General features: G+C 45.1%; 1 protein-coding gene across 2 annotated transcripts in view; it reads left to right on the forward strand.

Annotated features, from left to right (window-relative positions):
- The window catches only part of UBE3A (ubiquitin protein ligase E3A), a 49669-nt gene extending 47057 nt beyond the window's left edge, over positions 1–2612 (forward strand). For both annotated transcript variants that reach the window (XM_066579167.1, XM_066579176.1), the window contains exon 11: positions 1810–2612. In XM_066579167.1, the coding sequence (XP_066435264.1) occupies positions 1810–1930 (121 nt within the window). In that variant the 3' untranslated portion in view covers positions 1931–2612. The remainder of the gene's footprint in view (positions 1–1809) is intronic.
- Positions 2613–19230: the final 16618 nt, after the last annotated feature.

Below are 19230 nucleotides of genomic sequence, written 5' to 3' on the forward strand. Positions count from 1 at the left end.
AACAGGGGGCTACTTCAGAGAAGTGGCTGGAGTACACTGAGAACTACAGAGTGTGACAGGCAATGAGGTGAGGGAGGCAGGGATGGGATTAATGGTTTTCACCAGAGTGGCCCTTTAAGTTGATGCACCAGAAATGTACTGATGTATTTGAGTTGAAGGGAGCAGCAGCTCATATGCTTGACCGCCACTTCACTTGTTTTTATAGCACTCACTTGAGTAAAAATGACATGCTCACCTTAGGGCTTGCGGAGACGAGGATTTTTGCTACGTATTAAGCAACACTGAAACCCCATTATTTTGCATTGGGGTGCCCAAGCATGCGATTTTTCATGTGTATGAAAAAAAAACTTGCAGCCTGTCCTGTTTTGGTGCATATTATCATGTAATACTTCTATTCTAGTCTATGGGTGCATAAGAGATGCATGGTTACATGCGTATTCACTGTGTTTCACAGGTTCTAGGACTCCTGATAAGGGTTAGTTCTGACATCCGTTGGGTCCTGCTTGCATGTTTGTTTTTTGTGCGTAAAATACACAGTACATAAGCGGACAATACGCGCCCAGAAAAATCCGAATAAGTGGAGAATTGTTTTGGGTGTTCTCCCACCCCCCAATTCCCAGCACAGCTGCAATCTTCTGCCAGTAGGTTCTTGAAAGGTAATTCTGGATTCTTAAAGGGAATTCCCTCTAATTAGCAAAAACAAATGGCCACACATAGTAAAAAAAAAAAGCAGTGTATTTTGTGCATCAAATACGCACATACTGGTGAGTGAACCCTTATTCTGGGGGTCAATATGATTATGGCAATTAAAAAGTAGATGATTATTACAACTGTATAAACTTGTTAGGAGTCAAAAAGTAAGTAGTAAGCAGCAGTGGGAAGATTGTTTGTTTTGGGTTTTTTTTTGGGGGGGGGGGGGTCCTGCCATTTACTAACACAGCTGCAATCTTCTGCTAGTAGCTTCTTGAAAGGTAATTTGGGGCTATTAAAGGGAATTTCTTTTAAATGGCAAGATGGCAGCTGGATGCTAGGTTGGTTCTTAAAGTTAGTGGTGATTACATTGCCAAGTTATTAGAGATTTTTATTGAATTTCTCATTTAACATAGCAGACTTAAAGGGGTTGTCCCGCGAAAGCAAGTGGGGTTATACACTTCTGTATGGCCATATTAATGCACTTTGTAATGTACATTGTGCATTAATTATGAGCCATACAGAAGTTATCAGAAGTTATTCACTTACCTGTTCCGTTGCTAGCATCCCCGTCTCCATGGTGCCGTCTAATTTTCAGCGTCTAATCGCCGGATTAGACGCGCTTGCGCAGTCCTGTCTTCTTCTTTTCTGAATGGGGCCGCTTGTGCCGGAGAGCGGCTCCTTGTAGCTCCGCCCCGTCACGTGCCGATTCCAGCCAATCAGGAGGCTGGAATCGGCAATGGACCGCACAGAAGCCCTGCGGTCCACCGAGGGAGAAGATCCCGGCGGCCATCTTCACCAGGTAAGTAAGAAGTCACCGGAGCGCGGGGATTCAGGTAAGCACTATCCCGTTTTCTTTTTTAACCCCTGCATCGGGTTTGTCTCGCGCCGAACGGGGGGGCTATTGAAAAAAAAAACAACCCGTTTCGGCGCGGGACAACCCCTTTAAAAAAAAATTCTTAAAAAATGGTTGCATGAAGGTGTCTGAATGTCCTTTTACAATAACCTAAAAAGCAAACCAGCAACATAAACACATTTTGCTTCAAATAATCCATAATAAGAAAAAAGTAATCAACGTAAACTGCGTACTTAACATCTTTCTATCTTATTTCCCCGCAGGTTACCGACATCTCATACATGCTTTAATGTCCTTTTACTTCCAGAGTACTCAAGCAAAGAGAAACTGAAAGAAAGATTATTAAAGGCTATCACGTATGCCAAGGGATTCGGCATGCTGTAAAACGAAAAGGCAAAGGAAAGCTTAAAAAAAAGGGATAACAATCAGTAATATTGAAGTCCCTGTCCACAAAGGCCATAAGATAGTCAGCTACATGTAGTCAACTGTATTTGTGCCTCCCTCTTCCACTGGGACATTGGGCTGGAACAGCAGATTTCTGCTGCTTGTATGAACAAAGTCTTTCTCCCCCACCCTAGTGTGAAAGTGTTGTACAATCTTTCACATGTATGTACAGAGAGGTTTTCCTAAATATTTATTTTAAGGGTTAAATCACTTTTGCTTGTGTTTAATACTGCTTGAAGTTGAGCCTACTTGAGTCTTTGACAACCGATACTCTCATGAAATCTTACCGGGATAACATTCAAGACTTTAACGTTTCTGCTTCAGTTTATGTCCTGTATCTCCTTCAATCAGGAACTGTATGGTTTTATTTTATTTTGTCTTTTACCTCCCTCTTTTCCTTTTTATTTTTTTTACAGTTTGCTTATAAAACTTGAAATAATGGAAACAGTGTGATGCAATTGCTGCTGTTCTAGCCCCAAAACAGTTTCTGTGCCGGACAAAATAATAATGTAGTTAATAAAGATGGAAGGGAGTACTTGGAATGTTATATTACAGCCTTGCAACCTTTTACTTTAGCCACAGCACAAAGAAATATACAAATTAAAGATACAAAAAAAAATAATTTCACAATTTGTTGTCTTCACGTCTTGTAAGGTATACTGTGTTTCATTAGGAAATCTTTTATCTGGGTCTGTGAAAGGGGATTCAATTTAGCAGCTTTAGTTTTCTTTTTATTATTTTGACTTGTGTTGACTGACTAGTGCATTTTCAGCCAAACTATATATGGTAGATGGTGGGTTGCCTGAGGGGGGAGAAAAAGTGAAAATTTGCACCCTAAACAAAAAAAAAAAATAAGCTTGTGAAAAGTGCACTTACATGAAGAATATGAATTGCATATTAAATAAACCTTTTAAATAGACAATCCAAAGTCTTCCCTATACATTGTCAGTATCCTATTCTTTCATTACGACTCCATTTATTTCCCATACCTAAAGCACATGAGCAGTGCTGCTGTATCACCAGTGGGAATAGGCTTTCAATGAGAGATTCAAACACACAACCTCTTGTTCAGACCAGTGTCCTAAAGCCATGGACACAATTTCCAACTTTTTTTTATTTAAACCAATGACAACGATCACTTGGCCTTTATCTGTAATTGATTTATTTGTAGGGAACAGTAAAAAGACTTAACCCCGAATGTATTTTTTTTCTTTCCTGGACTTCTGCGTGTGTGGTGTTTAATTTCTAATGTTACAATATGAAATAAAGGGATTATACATTTTTTTTAACCAGCAACATGGCATATCATTTAGATGAATTGGATTGTAGACGTATAGTGGATATAAAAAGTCTACACACCCCTGTTAAAATGCCATGTTTTTGTCATGTTAAAAAAAAAAATCCGACAAAGACTAATCATTTCAGATCAATTTCCACCTTTAGTGTGAGACATTAAATGTACAATTCCATTGAAAAACAAACTGTAAAGTTTTTAGGATGGAAAATTTAAAAAAAATGTGGTTGCATAAATATGCACACTAAATTTTGAATGCTGGCGAAGTCCAAACATGCACCAACAGTCTTTGTGGGTAGGTGTCAATCAGCATGGCACACCTTGACTTGGCAATCTTTGCCTACTCTTCCTTACAAAAGCTCTCCAAATCTGTCAGATTGCGAGAGAATGTCATGTACCACTCTCTTCAGGTCAGCCCATATAAGTTTAATGGGATTTACGGTAGGTCTGGGCTCTGGATGGGCCATTCCAAAACTTTGATCTTCTGGCAAAGCCATTCTTTTGTTGATTTGGAGGTATGCTTTGAATCGGTTTTGCTTAAAGGTGAAATTCCTCTTCATCTCCAGCTTTTTAGCAGAGGGCTGTAGGTTTTGTGTCAAAATGGACTGATATTTGGAACTCTTCAAAATTCCCTTCACCTGGACTAAAGCCCCAGTTCCATCAGCAGAACAGCTACAAACCTAATGCTGCCTCCACCATCTTCACTGTGGGTAAGGGTGTTCTTTTGGTGAATTGCAGTGTTGGCTTTTACAATCATAACTCCAAAATGGATGTTTGGCACAAAGTTCAACCTTGGCCTCATCAGTCCAAAACATGTTCTTCCACATACTTTTGACAGATTTGATGTAGGTTTTGGCAAAACTTTGCCCAGCTTAGAAGCCTTATCTTATAAAAACTACTCCACAGCCCAGACAGATAAAGACTACAGGAGATGATTATCACCTGCACTACACAGCCAGTACTTGCCAGAAATTTCTGCAGCTCCTTTAATGTTGCTGTAGGCCTCTTGGAAGCCTCCTGGACCACTTTTCTTCTGGTCTTTTCATCGATTTCTGAGGGACGTTCAGTTCTTGGTAATGTCTTTGTGCCAAATTCACTCCTTTTTATGATGTCTTCATGGTGTTCAATGGTATATAATTTCTTGGAAATGCTTTTTTGTACCTTTTCTCCTGACTGATGCCATCCAACAATCTGATCCCTTTGATGTGCTTTCAGCAAAAGTCAAGCTCTTTATGGACCATGGCTTTTGCTAAAAAATGCAACTAAAAGTGCCAGGAGAATTCTGCCAGAACAGCTGAACTTTCTAAATCAGAATCGCTTTAGGGGTATGTTTGCACCGGAAGGAAATTGCTGCCTAATGTCTGGTAAATTCTGCAGCATTTCCACATCCAAATGGAGTTGTGCTCTGTATAGGCTGCAAGGGATCGGGTGAAGGAAGCGCAGACAGCCGACAGCTGATTTCGAGTCACAATTCGCATGAAAGTTGCAGATTTTGACACTGTTTTGGATGCAGAATTTCTGCTTTGTGTAAACATACCCTTAAGGGGTTTTATGTTTCAACAGGTTTTATTGAATTTAAATATTAAAGTTGGCAACATTCTGCCGCAGTGACCCCGCGCAGGGGGATATAATATGTATTTTTTATTTTTTTTTTGGAGAACAGAACTTAAGGGGTTTTATCAGAAGTATAAAAAATTTTTCCTGGGCCTGTTTAAAAAAAAAAAAAATTAAAATCCTTTTCACCTTTCCCTGGTCCGCTCACATTGCCCCGTCTTATGGGTAAACAGGCAGGTGGATGCAAGTGACTGCTGTGGCTAATTGGAGGCCACAGCACTACATCCCCAAACTCCTGGCATCATGGCACCCAGGGTATGAGCACTAATGTCAGGAGCACCAACTGTGTTATGGATGGTTCCATCCAACTTATGGAAGTTATGGATCTGACAATATAATTGCAATTTGTTTTTTTTAAAAAAAAGATAAAATGGAACAAAGCAATTTTTTTAATAGCAGTTAATCTTACTGACCTGTTGAATAAATTGCACGTTATTTTTACTGCACTTTGAATACCATAAAAACTAAATACCCCTTCCACAAATGATACAACTGTGTTTTTTCCTATTTATTCCCACTTGAAAAATTGTATTTTATTTTTTTAATACATTATATAGTGCTAATGGTACCATTAAAAAAAAAAATACAACTTGTTCCTCCAAAAGAACAAGCCATCCTACAGTTACGCCGGCAGAAAAATAGTTATGGCTCTTGGAAGCTGGTGACCAAATAAAGAAAAATAAACAATCAATCTCTGGTCTTGAAGGGAGAGGAGGAGGAGGAGGAGGGGGGGGAAGGGGGGGGGGGAAGTCTGTTCTCTATCCCCAGAACCTGCACTTTTTCTGGAAGTTGTGTATGCTCTCCTTTCTATATTATCCAGCTACTTTCATGTTCAAATAGATTTTTATTGAACTTTCAACTTTTGAAAATAGGACATTAAATATTAAGAAGTTTTATAGATGGAGACATTTGTCTCTTGCTTTGCTGGTATAGAACATGAATAAACATTTCAACCTTTTCTATATCTTGCCCAATGATTCCTCCCCTAGTGGGTACCCCCGGTTGTCTGGTTGTGGGAGCCCCTCATGGAAGGCCTGCTAAGTGCCACCTCTTTCCTCCTTGTCCCATTTGGTCAGTTCTATATAGGCTTACACTGGTAAAAATTTGGGTGACAAAACGAGAGGAGACAGCGCAAAAAGGGGATCGTTCAAGAGGTTACGAAAAAGAAGGTGCCCTGGGTCCAAAGACCAAAATTGATAATAGAATTTCTATATTCAATCACCTTGGCTCTCATGGTATTGATCCACTCCTCATCTAGCTACTTTTATATACCAGCCAGCTTTCTTATAACAAACACCACAGTACAGTTCTTCCTGACACTATATATTACACTATAGGGAGTAGGGGGATTGTCTATCTCCTATGAAAGGAAGCACAGATACATCAGATTCTAAATCCACCACTTCAAGTTTCAGCTGATCCAACAAGTTGCAATGGACTCAGGATCAACATTGGGTGGTAATAGGCTGAACTGGAGGGACATATGTGTTTTTGGCCTTACTTATGTTCCTATTGAAGGCCTATCTTCACAATAGGGCATCAATAGTTGTTTGGGGTGGGGGTCCACCATTGGCAATCCCTGATGATCAGCTCTCCAGACCTGTTGCTGTTGAAGACCGAGCTGTCTGCTATAGTGCAGCAGCTTGGTTTGGTAATTGAGGCACAGCTTCTATTGAATTCAGTGGGAGCTGCACCACTATGGACACCACTAAGTTGTCTGCTTCCGCCTTTGTTAGCATTGGCTGCAGACCCTGAACATCTATTGCTGACTTTTCCTCAGGACAACTCCATCAATAGTAAAGTCCTGGAAAATTCCTTTATTTTTAATTGCAATTCAATGTTCTTGTCTGAAAATGCTATTTTTTATATAGGAGAACTTAAAAAAAAATACAGAATTCTCTTGCTACACAAACACCCAAGTTAGAAATTGATATATTGTCTAATGATAACTTTGGATCATTACAGGTCATCAATAACAGTCTGATATTTACTGAATGACACTGTTCGACTGATTTCAATGGATTAGTCTGAAGAAAGATGCCTCCTAAAAGAATGGACAGTAATAATGGGTTAATGGTTGGACTGCTGAAGTTTTATAAAGGGTTGTCTAGGCTCCCCCTCAGTATTAGCCCTTTGTAAGGGCGATATAGTTGTTGACAAAAGTGAACATCATTAGAGATGAGCGAACGTACTCGTCCGAGCTTGATACTCGTTCGAGTATTAGCGTGTTCGAGATGCTCGTTACTAGAAGCGAGTACCACGTGATGTTCGAGTTACTTTCACTTTCATCTCTGAGACGTTAGCGCGCTTTTCTGGCCAATAGAAAGACAGGGAAGGCATTACAACTTCCCCCTGCGACGTTCAAGCCCTATACCACCCCCCTGCAGTGAGTGGCTGGCGAGATCAGGTGTCACCCGAGTATATAAATCGGCGCCTCCCGCGGCTCGCCTCAGATGCATTCTGACAGAGATCAGGGAAAGTGCTGCTGGTGCCGGAGCTGCTATAGGGAGATCGTTAGGAGTTATTTTAGGCTTCAAGAACCCCAACGGTCCTTCTTAGGGCCACATCTGACCGTGTGCAGTACTGTTGAGGCTGCTTTTAGCAGTGTTGCACAATTTATTTATTTTTTGTATATCGGCCGTGCAGAGCATTGCTCCGCAGTCTGCAGTCATTGTATAGAGTATAGGGCCAGTACTGGTGAGGCAGGGAAAGAGATATACAGGCTATATAGGCAGTGGGCTTTTTCCAAAAAATTGGGGAAAAATACTATATTTGGACTGCCTGTGACCGTCTTCAGTTTACTGCGTGTCTGCTGGGGGTAGTAGTCCTAATTAATACGCAGCTAAGCGTTACAGCAGGCTTGCGCAAAATTGTTTCCTGGATCTGCTGTCTCTGTTACATCAGCGCTGTCATCCCGCCAGAGGGAAAGAGTATACATAATATTATACGCTGCCTACAGTATCTATCTGCTGGGGGTAGTAGTCCTAATTAATACGCAGCTAAGCGTTACAGCAGGCTTGCGCAAAATTGTTTCCTGGGTCTGCTGTCTCTGTTACATGATCGCCGTCATCCCGCCAGAGGGAAAGAGTATACATAATATTATACGCTGCCTACAGTATCTATCTGCTGGGGGTAGTAGTCGTAATTAATACGCAGCTAAGCGTTACAGCAGGCTTGCGCAAAATTGTTTCCTGGATCTGCTGTCTCTGTTACATGATCGCCGTCATCCCGCCAGAGGGAAAGAGTATACATAATATTATACGCTGCCTACAGTATCTATCTGCTGGGGGTAGTAGTCCTAATTAATACGCAGCTAAGCGTTACACCAGGCTTGCGCAAAATTGTTTCCTGGATCTGCTGTCTCTGTTACATGATCGCCGTCATCCCGCCAGAGGGAAACAGTATACATAATATTATACGCTGCCTACAGTATCTATCTGCTGGGGGTAGTAGTCGTAATTAATACGCAGCTAAGCGTTACAGCAGGCTTGCGCAAAATTGTTTCCTGGATCTGCTGTCTCTGTTACATGATCGCCGTCATCCCGCCAGAGGGAAACAGTATACATAATATTATACGCTGCCTACAGTATCTATCTGCTGGGGGTAATAGTCCTAATTAATATGCAGCTAAGCGTTACAGCAGGCTTGCGCAAAATTGTTTCCTGGATCTGCTGTCTCTGTTACATGATCGCCGTCATCCCGCCAGAGGGAAAGAGTATACATAATATTATACGCTGCCTACAGTATCTATCTGCTGGGGGTAGTAGTCGTAATTAATACGCAGCTAAGCGTTACAGCAGGCTTGCGCAAAATTGTTTCCTTGATCTGCTGTCTCTGTTACATGATCGCCGTCATCCCGCCAGAGGGAAAGAGTATACATAATATTATACGCTGCCTACAGTATCTGCTGGGGGTTGTAGTCCTAATTAATACGCAGCTAAGCGTTACAGCAGGCTTGCGCAAAATTGTTTCCTGGATCTGCTGTCTCTGTTACATCAGCGCTGTCATCCCGCCAGAGGGAAAGAGTATACATAATATTATACGCTGCCTACAGTATCTATCTGCTGGGGGTAGTAGTCCTAATTAATACGCAGCTAAGCGTTACAGCAGGCTTGCGCAAAATTGTTTCCTGGGTCTGCTGTCTCTGTTACATGATCGCCGTCATCCTGCCAGAGGGAAAGAGTATACATAATATTATACGCTGCCTACAGTATCTATCTGCTGGGGGTAGTAGTCGTAATTAATACGCAGCTAAGCGTTACAGCAGGCTTGCGCAAAATTGTTTCCTTGATCTGCTGTCTCTGTTACATGATCGCCGTCATCCCGCCAGAGGGAAAGAGTATACATAATATTATACGCTGCCTACAGTATCTGCTGGGGGTTGTAGTCCTAATTAATACGCAGCTAAGCGTTACAGCAGGCTTGCGCAAAATTGTTTCCTGGATCTGCTGTCTCTGTTACATCAGCGCTGTCATCCCGCCAGAGGGAAAGAGTATACATAATATTATACGCTGCCTACAGTATCTATCTGCTGGGGGTAGTAGTCCTAATTAATACGCAGCTAAGCGTTACAGCAGGCTTGCGCAAAATTGTTTCCTGGGTCTGCTGTCTCTGTTACATGATCGCCGTCATCCTGCCAGAGGGAAAGAGTATACATAATATTATACGCTGCCTACAGTATCTATCTGCTGGGGGTAGTAGTCCTAATTAATACGCAGCTAAGCGTTACAGCAGGCTTGCACAAAATTGTTTCCTGGATCTGCTGTCTCTGTTACATCAGCGCTGTCATCCCGCCCGAGGGAAACAGTATACATAATATTATACGCTGCCTACAGTATCTGTCTGCTGTATCAGCTCAGCATTTTAAAAAAATAGAAGCAAAATACTTAAGGCCTACTACTGGCCTTTGGCCACTTGACTGCTTCTGCGCTGTGAATTCCACTAGCTCAGTCATATGCACCTACGTCTCACTACAGGCGTGCGCAAAATTGTTTCCTGGCTCTGCTGTGCATTCCGTAAGCGAAGTCAGCCTCCAACCACAGGCCAATAAGCGGGACATTTAATTACAGCATTCTGTTTCTGCACTACTGGTAATACAGCATGCTGAGGGGTAGGGGTAGGCCTAGAGGACGCGGGCGAGGACGCGGAGGCCCAAGTCAGGGTGTGGGCACAGGCCGAGCTCCTGATCCAGGTGTATCGTAGCCGACTGCTGCGGGCTTAGGAGAGAGACACGTTTCTGGCGTCCCCACATTCATCTCACAATTAATGGGTCCACGCGGTAGACCTTTATTAGAAAATGAGCAGTGTGAGCAAGTCCTGTCGTGGATGACAGAAAGTGCATCCAGCAATCTATCGACCACCCAGAATTCTGCGCCGTCCACTGCTGCAACTCTGAATCCTCTGGCTGCTGCTCCTCCTTCCTCCCAGCCTCCTCACTCCATTACAATGACACATTCTGAGGAGCGTCCGACTCCCAGGAACTGTTCTCGGCCCCTGCCCAAAATGGGCAGCAATGGTTTCTCTCCCACCAGAGGAGTTTGTCGTGACCGATGCCCAACCTTTGGAAAGTTCCCGGGGTCCGGGGGATGAGGCTGGGGACTTCCGGCAACTGTCTCAAGAGCTTTCAGTGGGTGAGGAGGACGATGACGATGACGATGAGACACAGTTGTCTATCACTCAGGTAGTAGTAATTGGAGTAAGTACGAGGGAGGAGCGCACAGAGGATTCGGAGGAAGAGCAGCAGGACGATGAGGTGACTGACCCTACCTGGTTTGCTACGCCTACTGAGGACAGGTCTTCAGAGGGGGAGGCAAGTGCAGCAGCAGGGCAGGTTGGAAGAGGCAGTGCGGTGGCCAGCGGTAGAGGCAGGGCCAGACCGAATAATCCACCAACTGTTTCCCAAAGCGCCCCCTCGCGCCATGCCACCCTGCAGAGGCCGAGGTGCTCAAAGGTCTGGCAGTTTTTCACTGAGAGTGCAGACGACCGACGAACAGTGGTGTGCAACCTTTGTCGCGCCAAGATCAGCCGGGGAGCCACCACCACCAGCCTCACCACCACCAGCATGCGCAGACATATGATGGCCAAGCACCCCACAAGGTGGGACGAAGGCCGTTCACCGCCTCCGGTTTGCACCACTGCCTCTCCCCCTGTGCCCCAACCTGCCACTGAGACCCAACCCCCCTCTCAGGACACAGGCACTACCGTCTCCTGGTCTGCACCCACACCCACACCCTCACCTCCGCTGTGCTCGGCCCCATCCACCAATGTCTCTCAGTGCACCGTCCAGCCGTCGCTAGCGCAAGTGTTGGAGCGCAAGCACAAGTACGCCGCCACGCACCCGCACGCTCAAGCGTTAAACGTGCCCATAGACAAATTTATCAGCCTGGAGATGCTGCCGTATAGGGTTGTGGAAACGGAGGCTTTCAAAGGTATGATGGCGGCGGCGGCCCCGCGCTACTCAGTTCCCAGTCGCCACTACTTTTCCCGATGTGCCGTCCCAGCCCTGCACGACCACGTCTCCCGCAACATTGTACGCGCCCTCACCAACGCGGTTACTGCCAAGGTCCACTTAACAACGGACACGTGGACAAGCACAGGCGGGCAGGGCCACTATATCTCCCTGACGGCACATTGGGTGAATTTAGTGGAGGCTGGGACAGAGTCAGAGCCTGGGACCGCTCACGTCCTACCCACCCCCAGAATTGCGGGCCCCAGCTCGGTGGTGGTATCTGCGGCGGTGTATGCTTCCTCCACTCAACCACCCTCCTCCTCCTACGCAACCTCTGTCTCGCAATCAAGATGTGTCAGCAGCAGCGCGTCGCCAGCAGTCGGTGTCGCGCGGCGTGGCAGCACAGCGGTGGGCAAGCGCCAGCAGGCCGTGCTGAAACTACTCAGCTTAGGAGAGAAGAGGCACACGGCCCACGAACTGCTGCAGGGTCTGACAGAGCAGACCAATCGCTGGCTTGCGCCGCTGAGCCTCCAACCGGGCATGGTCGTGTGTGACAAAGGCCGTAACCTGGTGGCGGCTCTTCAGCTCGGCAGCTTCACGCACGTGCCATGCCTGGCCCACGTCTTTAATTTGGTGGTTCAGCGCTTTCTGAAAAGCTACCCACGCTTGTCAGACCTGCTCGGAAAGGTGCGCCAGCTCTGCGCACATTTCCGCAAGACCCACATGGACGCTGCCACCCTGCGCACCCTGCAACATTGGTTTAATCTGCCAGTGCACCGACTGCTTTGCGACGTGCCCACACGGTGGAACTCTACGCTCCACATGTTGGCCAGGCTCTATGAGCAGCGTAGAGCTATAGTGGAATACCAACTCCAACATGGGCGGCGCAGTGGGAGTCAGCCTCCTCAATTCTTTACAGAAGAGTGGGCCTGGTTGGCAGACATCTGCCAGGTCCTTGGAAACTTTGAGGAGTCTACCCAGATGGTGAGCGGCGATGCTGCAATCATTAGCGTCACCATTCCTCTGCTATGCCTCTTGAGAAGTTCCCTGCAAAGCATAAAGGCAGACGCTTTGCGCTCGGAAACAGAGGCGGGGGAAGACAGTATGTCGCTGGATAGTCAGAGCACCCTCCTGTCTATATCTCAGCGCGTTGAGGAGGAGGAGGAGCATGAGGAGGAGGGGGAAGAGACAGCTTGGCCCACTGCTGAGGTTACACATGCTGCTTGCCTGTCATCCTTTCAGCGTGTATGGCCTGAGGAGGAGGAGGAGGAGGAGGATCCTGAAAGTGATCTTCCTAGTGAGGACAGCCATGTGTTGCGTACAGGTACCCTGGCACACATGGCTGACTTCATGTTAGGATGTCTTTCTCGTGACCCTCGCGTTACATGCATTCTGGCCACTACGGATTACTGGGTGTACACACTGCTTGACCCACGGTATAAGGAGAACCTTTCCACTCTCATAGCAGGGGAGGCGCAGAGATCAGGCAGCATGTACAGCACAGGCAGGGGAACACTCTCTAAGGCCTTTGACAGCTTTCTGGCTCCCCAGCAAGACTGTGTCACCACTCCCCAGTCAAGGCTGAGTCGGCGGGAGCACTGTAAAAGGATGGTGAGGGAGTACGTAGCCGATCGCACGACCGTCCTCCGTGATGCCTCTGCCCCCTACAACTACTGGGTGTCGAAGCTGGACATGTGGCCTGAACTCGTGCTGTATGCCCTGGAGGTGCTTGCTTGTCCTGCGGCTAGCGTCTTGTCAGAGAAGGTGTTTAGTGTGCTGGGGGAATCATCACAGATAAGCGTACCCGCCTGTCAACCGACAGTGCCGACAGGCTTACACTCATCAAGATGAACAAAGCCTGGATTTCCCCAGACTTCTCTTCTCCACCAGCGGACAGCAGCGATACCTAAACAATACGTAGGCTGCACCCGCGGATGGAAGCATTGTTCTCTATCGCCATCAAAAACGTGGACCTTTTAGCTTCATCAATCTGTGTATAATATTCATCCTCCTCCTCCTGAAACCTGACGTAATCACGCCGAACGGGCAATTTTTCTTAGGCCCACAAGGCTCAGTCATATAATTTTTGTAAACAATTTTTATACGTTTCAATGCTCATTAAAGCGTTGAAACTTTCACCTGAACCAATTTTTATGTTAACTGGGCTGCCTCCAGGCCTAGTTCCAAATTAAGCCACATTAACCAAAGCGATTAATGGGTTTCACCTGCCCTCTTGGTTGGGCATGGGCAATTTTTCTGAGGTACATTAGTACTGTTGGTACACCAATTTTTTGGGGCCCTCGCCTACAGTGTAATCCAATTAATTTTTTGCCCATCTGCATTAAAGCTGACGTTACATCAGCTGTGCTGGGCACTGCAGTGGGATATATTTATGTACCGCCGGTGGGTTCCAGGGAGCCACCCATGCTGTGGGTCCACAGGGAGTTGTAACTGCATGTGTCCACTTCTAAAGAACCCCAGTCTGACTGGGGCATGCAGTGTGGGCCGAAGCCCACCTGCATTTAATCGGACGTTACCTCAGCTGTGATGGGCACTGCAATGGGATACATTTATGTACAGCCGGTGGGTTCCAGGGAGCCACCCATGCTGTGGGTCCACAGGGAGTTGTAACTGCATGTGTCCACTTCTAAAGAACCCCAGTCTGACTGGGCCATGCAGTGTGGGCCGAAGCCCACCTGCATTAAACATGACATTACCTCAGCTGTGATGGGCAATGCAATGGGATATATTTATGTACCGCCGGTGGCTTCCTGGCACCCACCCATGCTGTGGGTCCACACGGACTTCACAATAGGGAGTTGTACCTGCCTGTGTCTATGAATTAAAAACCCCAGTCAGGTTGGGGCATGCAGTATGGGCCGAAGCCCACCTGCATTTAATCGGACGCTACCTCAGCTGTGATGGGCACTGCAATGGGATACATTAATGTACAGCCGGTGGGTTCCAGGGAGCCACCCATGCTGTGGGTGCACACGGAATTCCCATTGCGGAGTTGTACCTGCCTGTGACTATTTATAAAAAAACGCGGTCTGACTGGGGCATGCAGACACCTTGACAGAATGAATAGTGTGTGGCACATAGGTTCCCCATTGCTATGCCCACGTGTGCAGCTCCTGATGGCGGTGGCACAGGATTATATTTCTCATTGCTTCTGTACAGCATTGTGGGCTATCGCCCCGCCCCTTTTAAAGAGGGTCGCTGCCTAGCCATGCCAACCCTCTGCAGTGTGTGCCTGCGGTTCCTCCTCATGGCAGACGCACTTATAAATAGACATGAGGATGGTGTGGCATGAGTGCAGCTGAAGGCTGCGCAGGGACACTTTGGTGTGCGCTGTGGACACTGCGTCGTGCGGGGGGGGGGGGGGGGGTTGGGCAGCATGTAACCCAGGAGAAGTGGCAGCGGAGTGTCATGCAGGCAGTGATTGTGCTTTGTTGGAGGTAGTGTGGTGCTTAGCTAAGGTATGCATTGCTAATGAGGGCTTTTCAGAAGTAAAAGTTGTTGGGAGGGGGGGCCCACTCTTGCCGCTATTGTGGCTTAATAGTGGGACCTGGGAACTTGAGATGCAGCCCAACATGTAGCCCCTCGCCTGCCCTATCCGTTGCTGTGTCGTTCCCATCACTTTCTTGAATTGCCCAGATTTTCACAAATGAAAACCTTAGCGAGCATCGGCGATATACAAAAATGCTCGAGTCGCCCATTGACTTCAATGGGGTTCGTTACTCGAAATGAACCCTCAAGCATCGCGATAATTTCGTCCCGAGTAACGAGCACCCGAGCATTTTGGTGCTCGCTCATCTCTAAACATCATCTTTCCGAAAAGGATTGAGCTTACTGAATGCAAATATACCTGATCCTTGCTTCCCCCCAGTATCTGCCACAGTCAGGTGACTCTCCCAATGCATATATCATTTTAAGCAGAGCCCGGCAAGGGGTGTAGATTACCAGTTGTTCCTGGCATTGGTGCCAAAGGTGGCCCAAAGCCCCCTCTGCTACATAAGAATGCACCGATATTCTCAATGGTGTAAAGAACACATGGTAGGTGAAGGACCATGGTACAGGCTTTTCATTGTGGCCCAGGATTTGCACCTCTGATCCCAATGACTCATACTAGTAACCCAAGAGCTGTTCATATTATAAATTTGTAGCATTTAATTTGTACTGGGTATTTTACCTCTTGAATCGAGGGGGTTAAATCTACATCACAATCTGCATGTAACTGCACCCAAATTCACTGCAGAAATTCTGCTGCTTGTGACTGTAACCTAAGAGCATGATCACATGAGATAACCTCATGGAAATAATTGTCTTATCTAGTCAGTTGTTGGGCTTCAGCTAAATGGCGACACTTTGAAAGGTAATAATCCCATTAGACTCTTCACATCTGCATTATGGTTTCTGCTCTAAATATAGACCGCCATGTGTTGCCTATAAAACGCTGTTGACCTTCAATGGGGTCCATTCGGTTCCACGGTGGCATCTGTCATTTTAACCGGTTCTATAAAGGAAACCTGAATGTGAACATAGTCTAAATAATTATTTATATCCAGTATTAAGATTTCCATACTATAGCTTTCTTTTGGAAAACTGATACTAAGCAATACTAGTTACATTATTAGCACAATACTGTGCAAACCTACCGGACACACAGATGCTGGAAGCAACACTGTCCATGTGAGTTAAGTGTAAATGGAGTAGCAATTCATGTGCATTTTATTAGAACTTGGTAATGAGATATGGAATTCTAAATAGGTGTCTACTCGATTTTCTTTTTTCTGTTTTTACGGCGTTCATGGTGCAGTAAAGATTAAATGTTATCTTTATTCTGTGGGTTGGTACAATAAGGGCGATATCAAATTTATATAGTATTTTTATGTAGTACTAATTAAAAAAAATAAAATACCTTTTAAAAAAATCATTGCTTTCTGTCGCCACTTTTTTTTCCCCAATAACTTTTATTTTTCCATTGATTCAGTTGTGTGAGGTTTCTTCTTTTTTGCGAGATGATCTGCAGTTTTTATTGCTACCATGTTGGGGTACATATAGGTTTTTGATTGCTTTTTATTCCATTTTTTCTTGGAGAAGAAAAGTGGCCCAGGAGGCTTCTTGCAGATTATTTTCTGATGGTGTTCACCATGCAGGACTAATAGTGATATTTTAATAAACTGAACTTTTACGGTCGCTGCGATAGCCATTTAAATTTTTTTTTCATGTAAATGGGAAAAGGGTTTTTATTTAACTTTTTAATAATTAAAATTCATTAAATCTATAAAAAAATGCTTTTTGTTTTAAATACTCATAGGAGACTTGAACTTGCTGTAGTATTGCATTATATTGTATTCTGACCAGCAATCTTCATGGCTACCATGGGGGCTTTCGGAAGGCCCCAGGCTGCTGTGGCACTTAAACGGCATACCATGATCTCATCGCAGGGAGGCCATTCAGGCCATCAGAATCCCGATTGGGACGCTTAATTGACACCTGCGTTGAAAAGGTTAATGGTCACAATTGTGGCTGTTGCAGGTGGTTGTCAGTTGTCAAAAATGTCCAACATCTGACGTATACAGAATGGGATTGGTAGATGAGCATAAGCTGTTTGAAAAGTTAGTGTCCATTTTTAATTTCCCAACCACATGGTTTTGAGCAATTCAGTTCCTTTGGAGAGGAGTTTCCTACAGAGTACAGCTACCCAGTAGTTAAGAAGGGGAGGGGGGTTGGGACCAAACCTCGCTAGGCCCCCTCTTTCTATGAGCCCCATAGAAGCTGCATGGTCTGACTCTGGTATGTACGCCCATGCTACAATGCCTTATTTATATTTGAAACTGAATGTTTTAACCCCTTCCAGCACCATGTCATATGTCTACAGCTCTGGTGGAATGGCCTAATATGCTGGCTGTCAGTTTTTACACTGCAATGTTGAAGAATTGCAGTGTACTTTGGGGCACATTTATAAACCAATTTACACTAGGCTCTCATGTAAAAAATTTGCAACTTTTCAAAAAAAGTGGCGGCTCGCACAGAGAGAAGAAAAATGGGCAGTGCTTCAGAAGGGGAAAGACTTGTGTATAATTTACACCAGAAACTAGTGTAAATTATACCAGAGGTTTACGCCAGGTTGGAGCTGGCATATATTTTAGAGAAGGTGCCGAGATGTGCTAAATACATGAAGAAGTGTGTGCCTCTTCATGTATTTAGTGCACTGTGCATCCAGAGTGCCAGGTTTAGCAAAATTTCACCCACGTGTTTAACAGATTGCACGTTGATGTTATGAATAGGGTTCATATAAATAAACATATTTTATTTACCTTTTATACAGTGTTTTATGAATAAATTACAAAATACAAATAAAGTACAAGGTTTTTTTTAGCATTTCATCTGTCATTAACTTGTTATGAAAACTGTAAGACCACTCACACAAGCATTTGTTTAATATTTTTGTGAATGTTTGCCTGTATTTTTACTGTATATTTTGTGTCGTAACAACGCAGGCAAAGTAAGCTGATGATGTCACCATCTTTCCCCCTCCCGGTGGCATAGTAAGCAGCATTTGTAATGCACCTGATTCATTTCAATAGGCAATGCAAGGCATCAGAAACTAAGTCTGCACTAAGCACCCAGTCATTGAAATGAATGGACACTTAGTGCAGCATTTTACACAGCCCTGAAAAGATGTCAGAGTTACTGTTTATTTAATTTACACTACCAAAAATGATTAAAAGTAATTAAAAAGTCATATATACCCATTACTGATGTCAGTGAAAAGTAGAAGTCATCCTGCAAAAATAGCCCTCTTACAGCTATGTGGGTCTTGAAATGAAGCGACATAAAATCAAACTAAATAAGTGTCTTTATTATTCAAAACTAGTAAAAATATACATTTGATACCCCCATGCTCTTATGCCACTCACATGAGCGCATGCAAAAAGGCTGTGTTTTTATGTAGCGCTTTACTGCGTACGGAGCTGCGTTTTTGCTGTGTATTTTTGCGCAGTAACAATGTAGGCAAGCAAGTTGATGTTCACTACTTTTTTCCCCTCCTGGTGGCATAGGAAGCTGCATAAAAAAGCACAGTATTACCCGTGCAATTCCCTATTTCAGTGGGCGATTTCATGCTGAAAATAGGACATGCTGTATTTGATTTTTCACGTGTATAATACGTGGTGCAAAAACGCTTGTGTGAGAGGCCCCACGGAAATAAATGGAGGTTTAGGGCTCATGTCCACGGGCAAAATAAGAATTAAAATCCGCAGCGGATTTTAACTCTTCCCCGCCCGCGGATCCGCATCCCATAGGGATGCATTGACCACCCGCGGGTAGATAAATACCCGCGGATCGTCAATAAAAGTGATTTTTTTAAAAATGGAGCATGAAAAAATCTGGACCATGCTCCATTTTCATGTGGGTCTCCCGCGGGGACGGCTCCCGCGGGCTTCTATTGAAGCCTATGGAAGCCGTCCGGATCCGCGGGACACAAAAATCAGATTTTACTCACACGCTCCGGTTCTTCTCTTCGCCGCGGAGCCATCTTCTCTCAGTCGCGGACGGATCATTTTGCTTCGGCCCGGCACATGCGCGGGGCACGTCACCGACGTCATCATGCACATCCGCCGAGCTGAAGAAAGAAGATCCGTCCGCGACAAGAGAAGATGACGCCGCAGCAAAGGAAGTATCCGGAGCGTGTGAGAGGTAAGTTAATTCTGATTTATTCCTATTTTAAGCGCTCATGTCCGCGGGGCAGGAGGGACCCGCTGCAGATTCTACATGGAGAATCCGTAGCGGATCTGATTTTCCCCGTGGACATGAGGCCTAAGTGCTGAATACTTTTGTAGCAAAAAAAAACGTTTGTGTGAGAGTTGCCTTAGCAAC

Source organism: Eleutherodactylus coqui, chromosome 1 (assembly GCF_035609145.1).
Source record: "Eleutherodactylus coqui strain aEleCoq1 chromosome 1, aEleCoq1.hap1, whole genome shotgun sequence".
NCBI classification, from domain to species: domain Eukaryota; kingdom Metazoa; phylum Chordata; class Amphibia; order Anura; family Eleutherodactylidae; genus Eleutherodactylus; species Eleutherodactylus coqui.